The 22,786-nt window shown below is 44.7% G+C and overlaps 1 protein-coding gene across 13 annotated transcripts in view; it reads right to left on the reverse strand.

The window, feature by feature from the left end:
• DNAAF8 (dynein axonemal assembly factor 8) overlaps positions 1-22,786 on the reverse strand; it is a 108,517-nt gene that overhangs the window by 13,133 nt on the left and 72,598 nt on the right. For 10 of the 13 annotated variants that reach the window (XM_061600060.1, XM_061600070.1, XM_061600068.1 and 7 more), the window contains 9 exons: positions 20,837-20,968; positions 18,960-19,151; positions 16,682-17,008; positions 16,020-16,082; positions 15,248-15,301; positions 12,104-12,273; positions 8,375-8,570; positions 6,290-6,384; positions 1,767-1,887 (listed from right to left, as the gene is read on the reverse strand). In XM_061600060.1, the coding sequence (XP_061456044.1) occupies positions 1,767-1,887; positions 6,290-6,384; positions 8,375-8,570; positions 12,104-12,273; positions 15,248-15,301; positions 16,020-16,082; positions 16,682-17,008; positions 18,960-19,151; positions 20,837-20,968 (1,350 nt within the window). The remainder of the gene's footprint in view (positions 1-1,766; positions 1,888-6,289; positions 6,385-8,374; positions 8,571-12,103; positions 12,274-15,247; positions 15,302-16,019; positions 16,083-16,681; positions 17,009-18,959; positions 19,152-20,836; positions 20,969-22,786) is intronic. The other 3 variants (XM_061600066.1, XM_061600072.1, XM_061600071.1) reach the window with 3 other exon arrangements.

The raw sequence follows: 22,786 nt of genomic DNA on the forward strand, positions 1-22,786 counted from the left end.
TGGGTAATGAGCAACGTCTGATTTACTATTGTCCCAGGGAAAGAGCGATGTATACCCATCTGGTATAGATAGATAGATGGATGGATGGATATTCCAAAAATCAATACGAAATATTCAATATGAAATGTTTTCATTACATGCTAAATCTGCTTGTAAATACACGTGAGAGAGTAGATTTAACAAATCCCACAGCACACCATCCTCGGGTGTGCAATAGCCCCCTCTTGTGTCCATGCCTGATTCAGAGCAGAAAAACACACTCTATTGCCTAGCAAACAGCACCATCATGTCTACGTTTTTCCTGAACAATCCTATTCTGCAAAGGATTTGCCGGTTTCTGGGTCACTACCATTCTGTTTATTACATACAGTCAAGAGGAGGGGAAGAGACAAAGTTCCGGGACAAAGTATGGATAATATATGCAATTGCATATGCGCTCAAATAGGAGAGTAGAGATTTCTTTACACATTCAGTGTAGTTAATCGGGAAACAAACGAACAAATGAGGGGCTCAAGTAGTAAATAATTAAATGGTAAAGGTTTTCCTGGGTTGTACCACTTCTGGCTGGTGGGCAGGGGTGGAGGGGAACAATATTGCATGTGCTGGGGGTGCAGGCATCCTTGCACACTGAATAACAGCTTTCAGCAAGAAGGCTAAACTGAGCTCTTTTCCCTGACATATTACTTTTCTATGTTCAGAGACATTTTTTTGGCCATGAGGGCAGCATTCAAACGTGCAGCCCCCTCTACCCATTGACCGAAGTGGATTCAGGAAAAGCTCTGCCACTTGATTCCGCTACATCACGGGTCACCAATGTGGCACCTTTGGGCACTATAGTCTTCCCCTGGCAACTACGAAGCCTCTGAACACCCACACCGCCCCCTTGATTATAAGGAAATAAGAGTGGCTTCCTTTTTTCTCCATTGAAAAGTACATAGAGCTGAAGGAGGAAGTTGGAAGAGTGACACTCTTTCCCATTTCCTCATTCAGCTCTATGTGCTATTTGAGGCTCAGATTAATTCTACTGGATCCGACTTTTATACCAATCCCTTTTATAAGGGATTTTGCCGCCCTGGGCTCCTACTGGGAGGAAGGATGGGATATAAATCTAATAAATAAATAATAAAAGTGTGTGTTCTCTCTCTTTCAGACTCTGTTATATGGAGGCAGGGAGGCCAGGAGTGAGAAGAGAGGGTGGCTCTCATAGCACTCGCTCAAATCCATGGGCCTGAAAATGTTCGCAACCTCCGTGCTACATGTATGAACTGGCAATAAGCGGGGGCAGAGTCAGGCAGGCAGATCTGCCCCATGAGCTTCAACCCACCCCATGGAAATAGATGGACACTTTGACAGAGCACTGCGGTACTCAGAGTGGCCTGTGTTCATTATAAGACCAAAACAGTGTTGGGCTTGCAGGTGAGTCAATGCAAGGAGCAGCTCCTGGGAGCTTAGGATGTTTTTTAAACCACTTGAATGCCATGATCAGGAATCCCTCAAGCAACCATGGAGGACTTGGCCTGTATTTTCAAGTAAATGGGGGGGATCCCACACATTTTGATGGATTCTGCAATGGTCTCGGCATTCAAGTAGTTAATGCCTGAACGGCACCCCTTCCTCCAACCAGCAATTCTCTCTTTCTCTGGATGTCAATACCAATTCTGGACTGCCTGGTGTTTTTTTCCCTTCTTTTTCTTGGTTTTGCTGCACAATTAATCAATGGCCATTTTAGGCTCCTCTGAAGAGGAGAGAGTTGCATATGTCCTTACCTAGAGTCTGTGGCTGCTCAAGGCCAGGGAAATCAAGCTGCCTTCTCCCTTCCCTTTTGACAAGCCTGCACCGTTTGTTGATCTCAAGGCAGGCCACGGGGCCACATGTATCAGTGCAAATCTGCAGGGGAGACGGGAGAAAGATAGCAACACACATCGCATGGGGCACCATTGCCAGGAGACAGATTAAGCTCGTAGAAGAATGATTTCAACAGGCAGTAAAAAAAGGGAAAGAAATGAAATAAAAAGAGGCTGGTCCACAAGGCTGTTAAAAATCCATGCATAGTCTGCTGGCCTACAAAAGCCAGAGGAGCAGGGAGGTAGTTCGTCATCCCTCATTTCTTTGGGATTTCATCCTGCATTGCTTAGCCCATTGCTGGCCTTCCGAAATACCTGCCCAGAGCTCAGTTGAGGACAGCAAAGTGTTCTTCAGGAACTATTAAATGGGACACTAAGGATGGATGAATCTATCAGTGCATTTTCCCCATTTCTAATTTTTCCAGTCCTCATTATAATTCTCCACATTTCCATATCAGTCTGTGATTGTTTTTTTAAAAAAAAAATCATAAAAATCCATCAGTATTGTAGTGGAAATTCTCTTAAGTCTCATTTTTGTATGCAACTTTGCTTAGTATACACATTTTTGCAAGCGGTTTTCCTTACAGTAACGCATTCTTGCGACAGCCAGTGTGGCGTAGTGGTTAGACTGCTGGGCTACGGCCTGGAGACCAGGGTTGGAATCCCCGCACAGCCATGAAGCTCACTGGGTGACCGTGGGCCAGTCACTCCCTCTCAACCTCACAGGAAGGCAATGGTAAACCCCCTCTGAATCCCGCTTACCATGAATACCCTATTCGTAGGGTCGCCATAAGTCGGGATCGACTTGAAGGCAGGCTATTTCCAATGCATTCTTGCATGTTATTTTCACTAATATATGCATTTTAATGCACTTTCCCCAAACATATGCCTTTTTGTATGTAGTATTTGGCTGGAGAACCACATCGCAAAATTCAGAGAAGTGCAGATTTTGAAGGATAGGTACATTTTAAGAAGATAAGAAGAGCCTGGCTGCTGGATCAGGCCCATGGCCCATCTAGTCCAGCATCCTGTTCTCACAGTGGCCAATCAAATGCCTAGGAGAAGCCCATAAGCTCGGACCATGCATTGTTTCAGGAAGTGCAAATTAGCAGTGGTGCCTGGTGGCTCCATGTCAGTGGGGCAGTGAAATCCGCTCTGGGTTTAAGTCCAAATTTTCAAGGAGCTGTCCAGCACCTTGGACTGCTCCTTGAAAGCTTGGACTAAAACCCTTAACAGATTCCACTGCCCCACTGACATGGAACCACCAGACATCACTGCCAATTAGGTATGTTTGCACTGAAATGCAAAGCAAACTGAATTTCTCCTTGATCCCCAATGGATATAAATATTTGGAAGGATCAATGCATAATCCTCCCACTTTTATTTGTTTAAAACATTTCTACCCTGTCTTTCTACTATCGAGGCATTACAGTGGCTTACAATCCTATCCAACTAAAACCACATTCAAATCCAGTCCAGTTAAAGAAAGTGTAATAGAAATTGAGAAAAAAAACACATTAAATGTTTGAGAAAGGAACAGAGTTTTTATGCTGCCCAAGCAACAGAAAGATAGGTGACAGACAGGGAGGTAGAGACAGGGCATCCTTGGGAAGTGCCAATGGAGAGAAAGCCTTATCCTTGGTCAACACCTGTCTGACCTCTCAATGTCGGGAACCTGGATCAGGGCCACAGGCAAGGGTCTTAAGAAATGAGCATATTGGCCTGGAGGAAGATGGCCTGCTCCTAGCCTTTTTTGAGCTTCATGGGTTAAAAGCTGAGCCATGGATTTGAAGTACCTCTGGAAGCAAACTAGAAGCCAGCAGAGATCTTTCCACACTGTCAAAACATATCCAGCCTGGTGAGTCCCGGTTAGTAACTTGGTCCACCTTCTTCTGGACTAGCCAACATTTCTGAATGCACGCAGCCCATTGATGGGAATCCCCAGATGTTAAGATCTTCAGATGAGGTCCTGCTTTGGTTACAAGCTGCTGTCTGCAGCAGCGGGAGTGGCAAAGAGAAGGGCTTTCTTGGTGGTGGCCCCTTCCCTCTCAAATCCCTCCCTGCGGAGGACTATTTTGCCTGTTTGACTGTGACTTACAATGCAATATGTCAGCTCAAAGGTAAGCCCTGTTGATGAGTTCAATGTAGCTGGTTCCTGGAACTGCAACCATGGGAATCTTCATATTTAGGAGGGTCCCCCACCTTTTTAAAATGGCTAGTACTGTAGATATTTATGGCTTTAAATGCTGTTTAAGGTTGTCAGGACAACTGCCTTCAAAAAACCATGTTATTGTATTATGGGTTTAATGTATTTGCATTATCTTTTTGTTGTCATTTTTAGCTGCTGTGAAAGCCTATCGGTAGGCTAGTTGGTAAGATATGCATTTTGGAGTACAATTAAATCCTGCAAGTTTCTGGTGTGTGCGTGGCTTTTAAAAAACAACAACAAATAAACAGTTCCTTTATGGTGAAAAACTAAAGTTCATTCTACTTTTTGCTATCGCAGATTATAATAAAAATTCCATTTAACTCCTAAAGCCAACCTTGCACTTTTTTGCTTTTTCTAAGGCCACATGAGCACATCTTGAACAACATGCATCGATTTTTCACATTTCAAAAAGACAAATAGAAAAAAAAATCGCAGAACTGATCTAAGCATCAAAGGGAAGTAACGTGACTCATTATGACAACAAGCGAATGGGCATTTCTGGTGATTTCACCAAAAGGTACCCGGATGGCAGCAGCGCCAGTCGTGCTTCTGGGCTCACTTGGGTTTTTCCAAGTAAAGATACAGATCAAAGCACTATGAAAAGCCTAAGAAATGGTTTGATGAGGGTCTATGGAGGGGGAGAGAAATGAATGGTAAACATCACTTCCAAATCTCTAAACAGCTCTTTTTGTACACAACCTAAACGTTATACCCAGTAGCGGAGTGGCAAATTCGGAAGTGCAGGGTCCCTTCATGATCGTCACAGCCATGCCCCCTTCTAATATTATACAGCCTTCCAAAATGATAGAATAATCCAGCCAGGCTTGAATACTGCTTTCTGCTTCTCTGTCACTGTCACCATTTGACACCTCCTTTCACTGATTGGCTCCAGTCAGCAGGAGAGGACAAGGTAGCATGTTAGAAGACTCCTCTTAGTGGCCACCACATTCCCCTTTCATGCTCATAGGATGCTGGAGAGATAGGGACCCTGGCTTCCCCAAAAGTAAGGGGTTTAAGACCCCCCTGCTAAGACCCTGAAAGACCACGCCCCTGGCCATATCCCATTATTTCTGTGATTGCTTGGCTTTTTGCTAAGAGCCAAAGAATCTATACAGCAAATGCATGAGTCCTATAGCACGGTTCACTAATGATGTAGATTCCCTGATCTTCAGCACCTTGCTAGAAGCCTATTACATAGGGGAGGTTCACAGGAGAGATGTGAAATGGGAATGTGGGGGTTGAGCTGCCACCCAATGCAAGCTGGCCACACACCCTGCCTCAGGGCATTCAACTGCCATGTGCAGCTTTTCCACATGAGGGGGAATTTGGGGCCTCTCAGTATTCCCCCATACACAGAAGAGGCTTTTGTGCATACCTATCCACGTAAAGAACTTCAAGTGGTCACTGAATGCATCGATATGTGGCCGGCCAGCATGTGTGGCACATTGTCAGGGGGCAGAGCTAGCTGGTGGATGGAAAGCTCTGTCCATTTCAGTTCTTTCCATTTCTCATTTTTCTAGTCTTAAATTCAGTTCTCCACATTTCTGCCGCAATTTGCAGAGATTTTTTTTTTTAAAGTCCTCATGGACATTTCCCAGCATTTTAGTGCAAATTTCTCCTAACAAATGCATTTTTGTAGGCAGTTCTGACTCATATACACATTTTTGCAAAGCCACTTCTCATCACAGAATGCATTTTTGGTACGTTATTTTCCCTCCTGTATTCATTTTCCTCTAACAGATGCATCTTTGCGAACATGGTTTGCTTGCTGTATTTGGGTTGTCATATTGTTTCGGAAAGTGCGAACTTGACATATTTGGCTTGACATACAAACTGAATCAAATTCCTCCTCCATCCCTAGCTGGCACACCCCTACAAAACACCAAAGCAAACCATGCAGGCTTTCAGTGCATGAGAGGGTCTGTCTGAATCCCCCTATAGAGTCCATTGCAATGGATCAGCCTTCGCCACCCCGGGGCTCTCCAGATGTTTTGGACCACAACTTCCATCAGCCCTGAATGGGGCTGATGGGAGTTGTGGTCCGAAACAACTGGAGTGTTCCAGGTTGGCAAAGGGTGAAGAAGATTATAACTTTGGCCTAGATGTCTTTGGGAAGGCATCTTAGATAGGGCTGGGGAAACGGATGAAGAAAGACAAACAAAGATAAGCCCAGAACTCAGATATGCCGGAGATCCATCCATCGTGCATAAAACATCAGCAAGGACAGGAGTCCTACCTCTTTTGCATCGAAAGATGGGCTCTCAGCACCACACAACCCTTCTGGAAAAAACAGCTCAATGTCCCAAACAGCAACACAATACGATGAGGAGCCTTGAGAGAGATAAATACAAAGAGATGATTCTATCGGGCTATGAATTAAACATTGTCTCTGCTCCTGCTCCTCTCTCGGGATGATTGATGGCACGCAGATTCCTGGAGAAATTGCTTTAAAGGGCAGCTGTTATACACTGTAACAGCAAACATTTCAACCTATTACGCCAAGAACAGTCTCTTTGTCTCCTTGTTGTTTTGACTCCACTCTATTGTGGCTCAAGCTTGTTTTCCGCGCAAACACAATGTCACTGTCTTCTTCTTCTTTGCAGCCAAGTAATAACGGGTTAGAAAATTCAGAAAGGGGTATTGGGCAAAGCGGCTGCAGATGCTATCTGCGTGCTGACACATCTCACCTGGGTGGCGGCGGGGAATTGCTGCTGAAGCCCACGGAGTTATCAGGAAATGAAATCATTTCAGTGCCTCGTTCCAATATAATAACCCTATCTCAGATCGTTCTGTATAAATATTTGTTTGCTCCAGGAGTGCCAGAATGAAACTCACTTGGTACCTGGTAAATGACATGCTCTTCATGTGCCCCCCACTTTCCCCAGGGTCTGATTGACACATTTGGGCATAAGTGCGTCAGAGTCTTGCTGACCATGCGCTGCTTCAGAATGCAGGTAAGGAAGCTGACATATTTGAATGCTCTCCCGCACAGAAATCTCCCTGCCTGTGGAAAGCCAGCATGTCAGGGAGAAAAGGCTAGCCCAATCTTCTCTCTGATGTGCTAGCTTTCTGTGTGCAGGGATAGTATCATCATAATCAGGATCTTACAGGAATATTTGAACATGCTAGTTGCATTCAACTAAGTCCTGCTTAGAGCAGACCCACTGAAAGTAAAGAACCTACGTTTCCCTCTATTCCCACAGCCTAATCTACATCACAGGATTGTTGTAAGGATAAAATGAGGAAGAGAACTATGTATGTTACCTGGAGGTCTTTGGAGGAAAGGTGGGATATAAATGTAGCAACAACAACATTATGGGCTGTCCCCATATATTCATATATTTAATGTAACTTTTCCCCTCTAAGAGTCCTTAAAATTTGTGCATTAATGTATATAATATTATACGTCCAGGTATGCAACCTCCTCATATAGCCAAGTCTTAAAAAGAGCAAACTGGAAAAAGTTTTTCTCTCCTCTCTGCTCCCCCCTCAGTTTCTGGGCAGACAGTCAACACTCATTTTGTTCTGTAAACATGAGATAACACAGTCCAGATAGCAGACCGTGAGAGATACTTTATTTGGAGTGTCCAGAAACTGCATCTGCCTCCCAGCTAGTTTGGCTATTTGAAGGTGCTGCTTTGGAGGCTGTTTTGGGAAATATAGCTAAGCTATGCTCAAAGCTTGGAAATGAATTTTTACATGTCCAGCACCAAGTCAGCTTTTCAGAGGGTTCCAATTTGGGCTGGTATGAAATAGCATCTCAATAGCTAGAATCTTTCTTTCACTGCTGGAAAAACTAGGGGTGTTCTACTTATTTCAAGTGGGAACCTTCTGAGCATTCTTCAACGGATAGACTCTAGCAATGGAAGGATCTGTATCATGTTGGTTCCCTCCATGTCTCATTTTTCCAGTCTTAAATCCAGTTCTCCACTTTACTGCAGCAATTCACAGGGCTTCGTGTTATTTTTTTAAAAATCCTCATGAAAATTCATCACATTTTATTGTGAATTTCTCCTAATAAACACATTTTGTATGCACTTTTTGACCAATGTACACTTTCCTGCAATCTCCCCTAATATAATGCATCTTTGTACATGATTGTCATGAATATATTTATTTTTATGCATACTTTCTCCATAATGTATGCACTTTTAGAAACATTGTTTGGTGATCTCCACCGTAAAATTCAGATAACTGCAAATTTTGGAGCATGGCTATAATTTTGAAGTATGTTTCGGATCCCATATTTTTCCTGGAAAGTGCAAATCTGATTCAACCTTACATGCAAAGTCAACTGAATTTCTCCCCCAGCCTTACTCACCGTAAAACCCATTCCGGGCTAAGCTGTGCCCATACTGAGCTCTCCAAAAGAACTGATTTACTGCTCGAGCGTGCTTGGGGTCTTCAGGACCAAGTAAGTCCAGAAGCTTCTTCACTGCATTCTCTCTTTGAAGGCAGAGCACCAAAGAGGAGCCTGAAGCGAGGTAGCCCGAGTGAGCCTCTAAGACAACAGGGTCCTGGTCAGAAAAGGAAACAAGGTCTTATAGAAGCTTTGTATTCTGGACAGAAATAGGGACTGTCGCAAATGAAATGTGCAATAGCTAGCCCAGTTTGTTGTGTAATCGAATGTGCAATAGCTAGCCCAGTTTCTATTGCGCTCATCAAATGCACAATAGCTAGCCCAGTTTCTGTTGCACTCATCAAATGCGCAAGAGCTAGCCCAGTTTGTTGTGTAATCGAATGCGCAATAGCTAGCCCAGTTTCTGTTGCGCTCATCAAATGCACAATAGCTAGCCCAGTTTGTTGCGCTAAGAAAATGTGAAATAGCTAGCCCCGTTTCTGTGCAATAGCTAGCCCTGTTTAAGCACACCAGGCTATGGTAGCAGGATGGCCGGAAAGAAAGGAGGCTTAGAAAAAAGGAGAAGCTTTTTCTATTCAGTTAGGGAGAAAGAAGAACTGTTGGGTCAATCAAAGTCATGTCATGGTCATAGCAAGTGAAAGCCCATCTCCCATAAACATCACCGTTGGAGTCAATCATATGTGCGACAGCTAGATACCTAGCCCTGTATCTATCCATCCTGAGTTTTTGCACTCATAAGCTCAGTGGGTGGATATCTTCCTCTGTATGCTCCATGCTCTTATGAAAGAAACGTGGGGTGCAAAATCTGTCCTTAAAATAATACAATAAGCTGCAGCCATCAAACCAGTTCAGCCTTGCAAGAATGGCAGCATCCGTTTCACAGTGCTGTTTTTATAATGTTGTACATGTTAGAATACCACTCCACTCAAGCCAAGGAAGGCTCTGGTGTCTTCCTGTGCAGTCTTTCATCTTTATGTATCATTAATCTTTAAGTATGACTCTCTGTTAGTCCCAAACCACTAAATTAGAGATATGGTGTTACAAGAATGTGTGATGATGATGATGATGATGAATCATTTATGAAGCATTTGAACTTCACAAATTGATTGAAACCTTTAGATTCATGGCCTATGGAAAAAGAGGGTCGCTTGACATGGTGGCTGATTGGCGAAGGTTTGGGGCTGCTTGTGGGTGAGCAAGGGGAGTTGAGTTTTAGTTTGGTTGTGGTAGGAGAAATGTCTGGACACGGAGGGCAGAGTCAAAGGACAGAAATCAGCAGGTAGAGCCAGAACGTGAGGCTTGTTTATATCACTAGATTTGGGAGTATCAGCCATCATTGACTAGGTAGCAGTGGGTATGTTTTGTCTGGAGAAAAGGGGATTGAAGGGGTGAGGTGGGGACATGATTTTGTTGTTATATGCCTTCATGTCGATTACAACTTATGGCAACCCTATTAATCTTTTGGATATATTAATAGGGTTTTCATGGTACGAGGTATTCAGAGCTGGTTTACCACTGCCTTCCTCTAAGCCTAAAGCACCCGGTATTCCCAGGCGGTCTCCCATCCAAGCACTATCCAGGCCTGATCCTGCTTAGCTTCTGAGATCAGACAAGATCGGGCGTGTTCAGGGTAGGTGGGGACATGATAACGCTCCTCAAATCCCTGGTCACCAGCGATGGCTGGTGCACTTTGAGACTGGTGGGGCAGAAGGGAAGGAACCCATTGGTAGGTGGAGCCTGAGCCAATAACAGGCAGAGCCAACTCATTCTAGCTTTGTCCCCACCCTCCTGCTGAGTTCTACAAGGGCAACACCAACGCTAAGGAGGAGGTAGCAGAGAGCCAGAGCCATCTCTGGACTGGTTGTAAGTAATAAGGCAGGTGGGCTTGGAGGGATCAAGACTGAGGTCGGTGGGGCATTGCCCCATTTGCCCTAGCAGGCCAGCCTCTACTGGGGATCATACAGGATCTATAGGGTGAGGCAAGAGTCAGAATAAACCAGAGCTAAAGAAGACTTATTGGTGCTGAGGCAGAGGTGACATCCATGGTGTACATTTCAAGCACACTCTTATACCACTTTAACAGTTGTAGCTTCTCCCAAAGAACACTGGGAACTGTAGCTCTGCAAGGAGTCTTCTAACAACTCTCAGCATCCTCAATAAACTACAGTTCCCAGGATCTTGGGGTGGGGGAAACCATGATGGTTAAAGGGCTTTAAGTGAATGGTGTGGATGTGACCACACTCCCTAAGGGAAGAGCCCGTGGCTAGCGGGTGGGGAGTCACTCCTGTACTGGGAACCCTTCACAGCCAAGATGCTCTAACCTGCACCCCTGGTGATTCCTCACATTGTCACCTACTCCCTGGTCCTTCTTTTCCACTGAAGATGCCAGGGTTTCAAGCAGGGGACATTCCCAGCCCAACTTGGGAGATGCCAGGAATTGAACCTTAGACCTTCTGCGTGCAAAGCAGGTGATCTACCACTGAGCTTTGGTCCATCGCAAACCTTGGAGGTTGCCTTATACCTAGTCAGACGCATTGCCCCATCTAGCTCAGGGCTGTCTACACTGACTGGCAGCAGCTCCCCAGGGATTCAGAGAGGGGGTCTCCCCCAGCCCTAGCTGGAGATGTTGGGGATTGAGGCTAGGACCTTCTACATGCGAAGCAGATGCTCTGCCACACTATTATTATTATTGTTATTGTTGTTGTTGTTGTTGTTGTTGTTGTTATTGTTATTATTATTTAATTTGTATCCCACCCTTCCTCCCAGCAGGAGCCCAGGGTGGCAAACAAAGCGCTAAAAACACTTTAAGACATCATAAAAACCAATCTTAAAATACATTAAAACAAAACAGTGTTAAAAACATTTTTTTAAAAAAACTTTAAAAAAGGGGTAAAAACATTATTAAAAAACATATTAAGCAATTCTAACACAGACGCAGACTGGGATAGGTCTCAACCTAAAAGCCTTGTTGAAAGAGGAAAGTCTTCAAGAGGAGCCGAAAAGATAGCAGAGATGGTGCCTGCCTAATATTCAAAGGGAGGGAATTCCACAGGGTAGGTGCTGCCACACTAAAGGTCCTATAAAAGGTCCTATAAAAATGCCTATAAAAGGTCTTTGTCAAATGCCTGTGATAACCTGCCTCCCCATGATTCATAGCCAATCGCTCTGGACAATGATAAAAAAAACTAAAAAAGGTAAAGGTGTCCCCACACTTGTAGTGCAAGTCGCTTCTGACTCCTAGGGTGACATCTTGCAACGTTTACTAGGCAGACCGTATATATGGGGTGGGATTGCCAGTTCCGTCCCCGGCCTTTCTTTACCCCCCAGCATATGCCGGGTACTCATTTTACCTATTTAGAGATTGCTTCTCGACCTTTTGGCTACGATCAAGTGTAATGTGTAGTATTTAGAGATTGCGAGTCACTTTCTCAGCATACATAAGGGCTCAAAGTGACATGAAAGTCTGGAAGTGCCCAAATTGGAAGAAGGGAGAGGAAGACTGAAGAAAACAGAAAGAGAGAGGGGGAGGGAGAGAGAAGGAAAAAGACTGTAACAAATGGTAAAAACGAGAAGGAGGACCCATGCTTTAGGGGGGTGTTAAAGCTGGGTTCCAAATGTAGATGACATACAGAACCACTTCACCCAGCTCTCGTGTTCTGAAGTTTCTCTCCACTCTTAGGGCCAACAAACCTGCTTAGCTTCAGATGAAAGGAGCGCTTCGACATCTTCTGGGGCGAGGGTTACATGTTTCATTCCAACCAGGCTGAATTTCTCACGGTCTAGGTTTCGGAGGAGCCTTGCTAGGTTACGGGCCCATGGGCCGGGTTTGATCAGCAGCACCGTGCAGAAGATTTGCGTTCCTGTACAAGAGAGCGACAGAAGACCTTAAAGATGTTGCACTACATTTTACAAGTAGAATGATGAGCTGGCTCTCACCAAGAGGGCCTCGCCTTTAGATGCTTGTTAAATTTGGGGCATTTGTTAAGTTTTGCAACTTGTTTTTCAGCTTAGAGCTGAACATTTAAGCAAATAAGATACGTGATTTGGTCAAAGGCATGATTTTTTTATTAACAGATATAGATTTTGTCACATGAAAGAGTGAGAAATGTTTATAAATATTATTAAAAATATATCTGTTCTGATGGCACAAGATTAGACCACGATGAACATGTCCTCAGACCAGCTGATTATCTAAACAAACCTCTCTCTCTCTCTTGCCTTATTTTGTTTTTGTGTTGTGTCATTACTTATTTTTATGATGGCTAAGGGCCTTAAAAATCATCAGCGGTCTGGGTCTGCCTGAACTTCTGAGAGGGCCTGCTATGTGTTAACTTTGGGTAGCAGGTCACATAACTGAACGTTCCACCATAGATAAAAGAAATCTTGCAACCACCATGCCATGTGGCCCCTGACAGGTTATCCCTCAGGGAATGGGGCCCTCAACAGGAAACAAGATTCCCCCACCCCCCAGTTTTGTGCTTTCCAAATCTAGCTCTTAGCCCTGATTCATGGCCATGGCTTTTTCTTTAAATAAAACCCACTGCATTTTGGGGGAAGCCTTTGCAGTCTTTCTAGAAAATGTGAGTCATAGACCTCAATAGATGTGGAATTTAATATTTCACGATTCCCTTCAGAAACTTTTTTTTTTTAGATTTCTTGTAGGCAGCATACGATCTGTTCATAACATTCATTCATACTAGTGAGAATACTCCATGCTGGAAAATGATGTCATTTGTCGGTGTTTCTCCGAAACATGCTCCTCTAAGTTTCCAAGTTCCTTTCTTTGAGGGTCCTGAATTGCTTTCAGTGATCTTCTCAAGTCTGTACAAACTTTTTAGGGGTGAAGTAACAGTCTGCAAGCAAACTTCGTCAGCTCACAAGGGGGCTTTTTGGAGGGAGCTTTCATGAAAGACCTCCTCCCCAACTTTTTCATCTCCTTTTGCCACCTGTTCATAGTTTTGGTAACAGAGGTAATTAAGCCACTGGCCTGATCCTGCAGGCTCTTCTTCTTATTATTATTATTTATTAAACTTATATACCGCCCGACTAGCAATAGCTCTCTGGGCGGTGAACAACAAAAAATACAATAAAATTACACAGTAATACAACAGAGCATATAAAAAGTACAAAATCTAAAATCAGATTACAACACATTTAAAATTAAAATTAAATTAACTTAAATTAAAATGCCTCGGAGAAGAGGAAGGTTTTAACTTGGCGCCGGAAAGATAATAATGTCGGTGCCAAGCGCACCTCCTCGGGGAGACTATTCCACAGTTCGGGGGCCACCACTGAGAAGGCCCTAGATCTTGTTGCCACCCTCCGGGCCTCCCTAAGAGTCGGAACCCGGAGGAGGGCCTTTGTAGTAGACCATAGTGTACGGGCGGGTTCATATCAGGAGAGGCGATCCAACAGGTATCGTGGTCCCGCGCCATATAAGGCTTTATAGGTTAATACCAACACTTTGAATCTGGCCCGGAAGCATATTGGAAGCCAGTGCAGGCGAGCCAGAACAGGTGTTATATGCTCGGACCGCTTGGTCTTTGTTATCAATCTGGCCGCCGCATTTTGCACTAGCTGAAGCTTCCAAACTGTCTTCAAAGGTAGCCCTACGTACAGCCCGTTGCAGTAGTCCAAACGCGAGGTTACCAGAGCATGTACGACTGATGTGAGGTCCTCCTTACTCAAATAGGGACGTAGTTGGGCTACCAACCGAAGTTGGTAGAACACATTCCGTGCCACCGAGGCTACATGAGCCTCAAGTGAGAGGGAAGAGTCTAAAACGACTCCCAAACTACGAACCTGCTCCTTTAGGGGGAGTGTAACCCCATCCAGAACAGGATATATATCCACCATCCGATCAGAGAAACCATCCACCAACAGCATCTCGGTCCTGTCAGGATTGAGCCTCAGTTTGTTAGTTCTCATCCAGTCCATTGTCGCGGCCAGGCAACGGTTCAGCACATCAACAGCCTCACCTGAAGAAGATGAAAAGGAGTAGAGTTGCGTGTCATCAGCGTACTGATGACAACGCACTCCAAAGCTCCTGATGACCGCGCCTAACGGCTTCATGTAGATGTTAAAAAGCATTGGAGACAAAACCGAACCCTGCGGGACCCCATATTGGAGAACCCACGGTGTCGAGCAGTGTTCCCCAAGCACTACCTTCTGGAGACGACCCGCCAAGTAGGAGCGGAACCACTGCCAAGCAGTGCCTCCAACTCCCAACTCCGCGAGCCTCTCCAGAAGGATACCATGGTCGATGGTATCAAAAGCCGCTGAGAGATCGAGGAGAATCAACAGAGTTACACTCCCTCTGTCTCTCTCCCGACATAGGTCATCAAACAGGGCGACCAAGGCCATCTCAGTGCCAAAACCAGGCCTGAAACCCGATTGAAATGGATCTTATGTTCTTAAGCTCCGCACTGCTTCTGGTCAATGCAGAGTGAGGGAAACATGTCGTCACTCTGCATTGTCTTCATGATGATGTCACATATCCAGTGGAAGCCAAGGTGATAATGACTGAAGCCAAATAACAAAGAGCAATGCCTCTTCCTCTCACTGTGGCATCTGGTAGGTAAAAAGATTTAACAAGGCAACAGCAAGAGCGTGATCACTGCTATGGTTAAGTGTGCTTAATTGAAAATAAACAGAGCAACTGAAGAAGTAAATTGCAGGATGAAGGAGAAAAGCAGGTGGGGTGCATATTCCTCTTCTCCGGCCTGATCAGGTCCACTGGCATATATTACCATGCAGCCCTCTTTGTGCAGCATTTGACAAATCCACACTTCCCCCAGAAAGCAAAGGGGGGCTTTTCAGCCTTGGCTTCCTTACCTACTTGCATGGAGTGGAAGAGGGATTCCACGTGGCTTGTAGGAGTCCCTCCTGCTGTACATGGAAAGTGAAAGGGTATTAGCATACAAGAGCAACAGACAAGGGTTCTTGGGTAACGGAGTTTGACAGTGGCAAGGGCTAATATGTCATTCTTACTTGCTCATTTTTCCTATTTTAAGTTCAGTTCTCCTCATTTCCACATTAGTTTTTGCAAAGTTTTGTTCTCATGAAATTTCATCAGTGAATTTCTCCTAATATACAGACAAATGTTGCCTAATGCGCAATTTTGCCTAATATACACATTTTTGCAAAACGATTTCCCCTGATTTCATGCATTTTTACGTTATTTTTGGAAATGTATGCATTTGTATGCACACATTACACTAGTATATGCATTTTTGTACACATTACGGAGAATTGCATTTCAAAATTATGAGAACTGTGAATTTTAAAGGATGGCTGTGTTTTGGTTTTGGAAAATGAGAATTAGGTAAGTTCACCTTTATATGCAAGCTGAATCAAATTTCTCCCCCATCATGAGCAGCACCAAACATCGTTGTGAGAGTTGAGCTGAAGCTCCTCCCAGAACTGTTTTGGCTTGAAAATGGGGGCTCCAGGGGTGGGCAAAAGGTTTTACAAAACTGCCCCGTCTTATCGCCTTTTGGGGAGGGGCAGCTGTTTCTTGGTCCCGGCACTCTGTCTTCCTGGCAGTGACTTCCAAAAATGAATTTGTGTGTTGTGTTGAAGAAGTTGATGCAAGGTCAGGTCTTACCTTTGAGCTGCGGAAGCCTTCCAGGAGGTGGCAAGTACTTCAGGGCAGAACGGCGTTTGGGATCTGCAAAGTGACAGAGACAGATTTTTTTATGAGTAAGAAGAGGGAGCCAAATGCCTCTGCCAACAGCCTGCGAATGCAGAAGGTCCCTGGGTCAATCCCGTGTCTCCAGGTAGCACTGGGAATGTCTCCTGTCTGAAAGCCTGAAAGGCCATTGTCAGTCAGTACTGACCACACTGAGCAAGAGGACCTAAATAGCCTTGACTTGCTATACGGCAGATTCCGATACAGTATACTGTCCGATGCACAATGCTTGGTTCACTCAGGGTCTTAGCACAGGATCCTTCCTCTTTTAGCATGCTGTACCAGACCCAGAAGCAAAATTACTTAGCAAGTCTGTCCAGGGGAAAGGCAGCTTGATGAGGAGGCAACGTGAGATGGCAGATTAAAAAGGTAGCCCACAAGTCCACCTCCACCAGGATGTTTTCTGCTGTGAGCCCCGCTGCAACAAATAGGAGTGGCGCAAGAGCGCAGGGTCTTGTGTTAATTGGCCCAAAGAGGTGACATTGGGTTTTCCACCTCCGGCACCAAAATATTTTAACCCCGCCACGGCCCAGGGCAGTTTTTTTTGGTAAATGAAAGAAAGAAAATATTCTACCCACCGCCTACAAACTCTTTCTCAGTGAAGAGGAGCACTGCCTGCCTGAAGGCCATCTCTGGGGTCGGCGACATCACTCTCTGAAGATCACCAGCATTAGAGATCACTTTGCTGTTGGGCTGCGTTTTCAGGATCTCAGCAAGTCCCACAAAGGCACCAATCCTTCGCAACACGTATATGAGTGCAGGGCTGGACATGAGGGCATCAAGACTCATTTGCCAGGACTTATCTCCCACCTCAAAGGGTGTTATTTCCTTAGCCTGTGTCCGAGTGAGGAGGGGCAACCACTTGAGAGCGAGAAGCTCAAATCGCGGGTCAAAGTCTTCCGAGACTGCCAAGAGAGACGTAGCCACCATGAATTACTGTTTTGCCCCCTTGAGGAACAGTCAACCCCTGGTATCCAATCACAGGGTGGATCCACACCATACATTTAAAGCACACGGCTTCCCCCCCCCAAAGAATCCTGGGAACTACATGCTAAAAGAGGAAGGATCCTCACTGAGATAATTCCCATCACCCTTGACAAACTACAGAGCCAAGGGCTCCCCACACCTGCCCATATATATGTATTTCTGTTCACATTTATTTGGACGGAGGAATGCATCGCAAAGTTTGCAGAAGTCTGAATTTCGAAGGATGGCCGTGGTTGGGTTCATGTATCGTTTCAGAAAGTGCGAGCTTGGCTGGTTCCTCTTTATATGTGAACTGAATCAAATTTTTCCGCCTTCCCTATCAGCAAGTCAGGATCAAGGTGTGGGTCTGGGTGTAGAAGACAGCAAAGGACAATCTGGCTGGGAACAGTGTGGAGTCAGAAAGACTCGCTCTTTGTTCTGAATCCGGAGCTATGGCAATGGGGAGCCCCCAAGAAACCTAATGGGAAAGCAAGACCCGTTGGAATGTTAACGCTGTGAGCCTTCCATCTTCTGCTCAGCTTGCACACTGGATATGTGTAAATAAAAACTATATATCACAAAGGCACCACTGTCTCTCTGGAGACCTTCAGTCTAAGGAAACCAAACTCAAGGTACACATGGAGACTCCTGAGATTTTTTTACCCGTTGGAGTCTGGGGCCCAACGTAACAAAATGCTGAAAAGCAAAGACATTGGTCTGTTTATGACTAAAAGAGGAAAGCAGGTTTCTTAGGACACAGTCGAGGGGAGAGCAACAGTCTGTTTCAGAGATGGCTGATAAAATGGACCTCTTCAGAGTCTTGAGGGATGCTCTATCAGAGCTAAGTGCTCTTACACAGAAGCATACAGGATTAAAGACTTTAGCCCATCCCTAATAATGCTTCAATAATTAGGGAGATTAATTATAAACTAGATTCTGTCATCAGCCTGGCACCCACAAGGAACTTACTCATATTTTTGTTTGCATACTGGGATTGACTTGAAGAGGCCAGTAATTTACGGGGCTTTTATACATTTATGTGGCATTGAAAGCATTATGCCACCATACTTTGCAAGGAAGGATGTTGTCTTTATGAGAAATGTCATCCTTACCTTGACATCAGCATGACATTAAATGTCACTGTGACTCAACTCAAGAACACCATGCAGTTCGGTCAAGGTCGGGCGTTCTCAGACTGTCTCCCCCCATGGCCCACCTGAGATGGCTGAAAGTGAAAGAGGCCCAACGCAGAGCCTGGCAGAGCCAGGCACAAAACAGTGGCAGACTCAGACAGAGTTTGGCATAATCAGACAATTGTTTGGCACACATCACAATTAGGGAAATATGTCAGTTTCAGGGTTTTGACTAAGATACACATTTTTGCAAAACAATTCCCCCTGATATAATGCATTTTTTGGTCAAGTCATTTTGATTAAGATATGCATTGACAGGCACATTTTTATTATTTGTTCATTTATTTGTTTCTTTGATTAATATCCCACCCTGCCTCCCAGTAGGAGCCCTCTAGTATATGCATATTTGGCTACTTGGCTGGAGAAATGCGTTGCAAAATTCAAAGGAGGGTAAATTTCGAAGTATGCTTTGATTCATTTATTGTTCTGGAAAGTGCGAATTAGGTAGGCTCGCCTTTAAATGTGAACTGAATCCAAATTCTCCCCCGTCCCTAATCATGATAACTTCGGGTTTCTGCATCAAGGCTATGTTAGTGCTTCTGCATCACACAGAACAGGCGCGGAGAACCTTTGGCCTTCTAGATGTTGCTGAACTACCACTCCCATCGTCCCTGGCCATTAGCCATGCCGGCTAGGGCTGACGGGAGTTGGTTCCCCACTCCTGACCGAGACATATCTAGGCAGGCTCTAAGCTGACCTGGAGCCTGCTGCTTCCTAGAGCCAAGCGCAAGGATTTGGTGAAGGACAGCACCAGCGGTCTTCATGGCTTCCTTTCCAGTGAAGGTCAACAGGACAACTTGTTCCATATCGGGATCAGAAGCGTATCTCCTGCTGCGTAAAACATCTATGGGAATGTTAGAGGGATCTGGCACAGCACTAAAATTGCCACCTGCAAAAGGAAAGTCGGGAGGGGGAGGGAGAGAAACCATTTACTCCAGAGGAAGCCTTCAGCTCCTCTGCTGTAGTTTTCATCTGAGGATCTGCACCAGGTGCTCCCAAACGCTGAAGGTTAGGCTAACAGGGACAGAGAGTCTTCTCTGCTGCAGTGACCCAGCTAGGGAAAACCCTCCCCAAACATATTTGCTTGGCACCCACTTTGCTTCTTCTTTTAGATGCCAAAATAAAATAAAACACTTCTATTCAATAAAGCCTTGGGTGGTTTTCCTTATGGCTGGCTGCAGTGCTAGTTTTTATTACAAGGCAAGTGCCTTGAAATTCTTGTCTTGAAATCCATAGCCCATAATTAAAACCATATTATGAGCTTATGTGCACACAGCCTGAATGTTCCCGCTTCACTCCTCCTTTTGTGTGAGCAGGTGAGCAAACCATGAAGGGGAAAGCTTAGCATTGCATCTAAACCTGGGATTGTGCTTTATTCTGACGTAACAAACCAAGATTGCTAAGCCAACAGCAAACCATGGCTTAAGGCTGGCTGGCAATCATGGGAAGCCAAGGCTTATGGTTTATCATGATGGGCGAATGTGGCGTTTGGGTTTAAATGTAGTGTGTAAACCACAGTTTAGAATCCACACCATTGTTTGAGCTTCCAGACACACAACAAGGAAACCACTTCTGTTTCTCCTCTGCTCAGAGCTCTGCTTCATACGTCTGCATCTGTCATACAGCAGCCTTGAAAGGCAGACCAATGGCCCTAACTATGGTTTGTCCATCATGAATTCAGACATAACAGGAAGCCACAGAAACGGTGGTCTGCAGGCCAGTTTTCAAATGGTGGAGTCGCATCCAGGTTTCTGGAGTGCTAAGAAGCTACAGCTTGCGGGCAGGCTCAAGTTCAGAAATAATGCAGGATCATGGTTGAGCTTAACAAACCATAGTGTCACAGCATCTGAGACCAGTCATTAACTCAGTAATCCTTATAGCCACCCTCTCAGAGATGCACTACCCTTTTGCCCTGGGACTGCAGAGCTGAAGGGAGGAACCTTCTGGCCTCTACCACTGGACAGAAGACCAAGGGCCAGTGGAAGGCTGCAACCCGCCACCTCCAGAAAAAAAAATCACAGCAAGGGGGAGACCAGTCTGGTCCTGTGTACCATGCAGTGAAGGTGAACCCGCTCCTGTGCTTGCTTTCCCCTTTCCTCTCCATTCATTTTGCATTAAGTCTGCTAGATAGCAAGCCTGCAGGCAGGGATTGCCTTATATTTTAATACCCGTACAGTGCTTAGAAAAATGTAGGCACTTCAATAAAATGTGCTAAATCATCACCATCATCTCTTTTTTTACAGATGGGCCACTGAAGCTAAAAGTTTAGTGCAAGTGCGGGGAACCTTTGGCCCTCGAGATGTTGCCAAACTACAACACCCATCTCTGGCCATTGGCCAGGCTTGCTGGGGCTGACAGGAGTTGTAGTTTGGCAACATCTGGAGGACCAAAGATTCTCCCCACCTGGCTTAGTGGCTTGCCTAAGATCACAAGTGAGTTCATAGCAGAGAGGAAATTTAAACTAGGAACTTTCCCAGTTCGCCACTCAGCTTCTTAGCCACCAGCTCCCTCTCCGTCTTCAGAATTGTAATACTTAATAGGCAGGGTCTACGTTTATACTCTGCTGCAACGCACCCAGGTCCTGCAGCAAGCGGTCGGAATAAGGAACCACGTGAAAACACAGACTGGGTTCTGGTTCAGCCTCAGAGTGCAAACTGCTCTGAACTTCCTCCAAGAAACTTTTCTCTTCCAGTCCTTTCATTAGCCCTAGGATCAAACAAATAAAACAGAAGCAAATAGTAAATAAAGCATTCAAGGGATGTGGCACAATGTGGTAGAAATGCCACTATATGTGATGTTCCTGGGTCATATTTCCAGTTGCCCTTTCAGAAACCCCACAGTACATCGCAACACAAAAAACTCTTGCCGCATGCACCTTCAAAAGCCACAACAAACTTCTGCTGCTGGCAAACCACAGAGGTGGAGGCTGGGCCATTACTTTTGGTAGAAAGGGGTTCAGCAACCTGCCTCTCAGAAGGCTGGTCCTCATGTGATGCTTTTCAGACCAAGGATGGCTCCAATGAGTTTGCGTATATATATTTAAAATAATGAAAGTATACATACATGCAGCTGCATGGACCAGGGGTAAATCTTGCTTTTTCCATATTATGTGATGGATCTGAATTAAAGTTTAATTATACTCATAAGATGATGGTTTGTTAATGTTAGAGCGGAAGGGTTGTATTCAGAGCTTGGAAGTTACTTTTTTTGAACTACAACTCCCATCAGCCCCAGCCAGCATGGCCACTGGATTGGGCTGATGGGAGTTGTAGTTCAAAAAAAAGTAACTTTTCCAAGCTCTGGAACTTGTATTCAACTATGACATGCTCAGAGTTATGGATCAGCAAATATACCAGTTTTGGTTTCTCATTTTCCCAGCCAGTTCTCTACAAATCCACATCAGTTTGCTTAAAAAAAAAAAATCAAAAGTCCTCATTCTTCAGTATTTTAGTGTGAATTTCTTCTAATGTACACATTTTTGAAGGCAATGTTGCTAATATACACAGTTTTGCAAAGCAGTTTCCCCTTACGCAATGCATATTTGTATGCTGTTTTCATGAATATATGGATTTACAGTATATGCACGCTTTACCTAGTATACCCTTTTTTGGTACACATTTCTTGCCTGAAGAACTATGTTGCAAAATTATTCATTTATTAACATTTATATCCTGCCCCTCCCAGAAGGAGCCCAGGATGGCAAAATTTGGTTAATATATTATTTCAGAAAATGTGGATTTGGGAGGTCCAGCTTTTAATGTGAATGGAATGGAATTTCTCTCCCATCCCCACCTCTCTGCCACTGATTCTTCAAACAAATAAAATAAAATAAAATAATTAAATGCAGGCACATTGCATCTCCTGCTGCTTTTCCCCTTCCCCCCACACCTTCTGCATTTTCGGTGGGTCTACACCAAGCATGATTTAACCGGACACAGGCTGAAACAAGTTGATTTGGCAAATTTCCAAAATTCCCCATAATCTCAAAATTTCTGAAATTTGAAACATTGAGATTTGCAGGTGATAAAAAACACACACCAGTGACTGAGAAAAAGCAGGCAATGGGCGCTTGGGAGTAAGGAGTCAGAGGGTTTTGGTTGGAGACTTTTTAAGATATGCTTTTAAAGATGTGTTTAGGCATTTTATCACTTGTTCAAGTCTTTTATCACTTGCTGTTTCTTCCTTTGGGAGGAAGGGCTGGATATAAATTAAATGCATGCATACATACATGAAATTAATGGCCTGGTTGCAACTGCCCACAAAGGCTGAGCTAGTTCCAGCTGCCCAGCCCCACGTCCTTGCCTAGGAAGCCCTCCAGTAAAAGCTACTCTCGAGCAGCTGGCAACTGCCAGCAACCCTCCAGCAAGATCCGTGTGCTATCTAGTAGGCGGTGTCTGAAATGACGCCAGGAAAGACCAAAGCTGAGGGTGGGAAATGCTTCCTGCACACTCTGGTCACCATAGGGGCACTGTCTTACTTCACTTCCTGATACTACTCTTGAACAGTAATTGTACTGTGCAAATC

The sequence above is a fragment of the Rhineura floridana genome, chromosome 17 (assembly GCF_030035675.1).
Source record: "Rhineura floridana isolate rRhiFlo1 chromosome 17, rRhiFlo1.hap2, whole genome shotgun sequence".
Taxonomy (NCBI): Eukaryota; Metazoa; Chordata; class Lepidosauria; order Squamata; family Rhineuridae; genus Rhineura; species Rhineura floridana.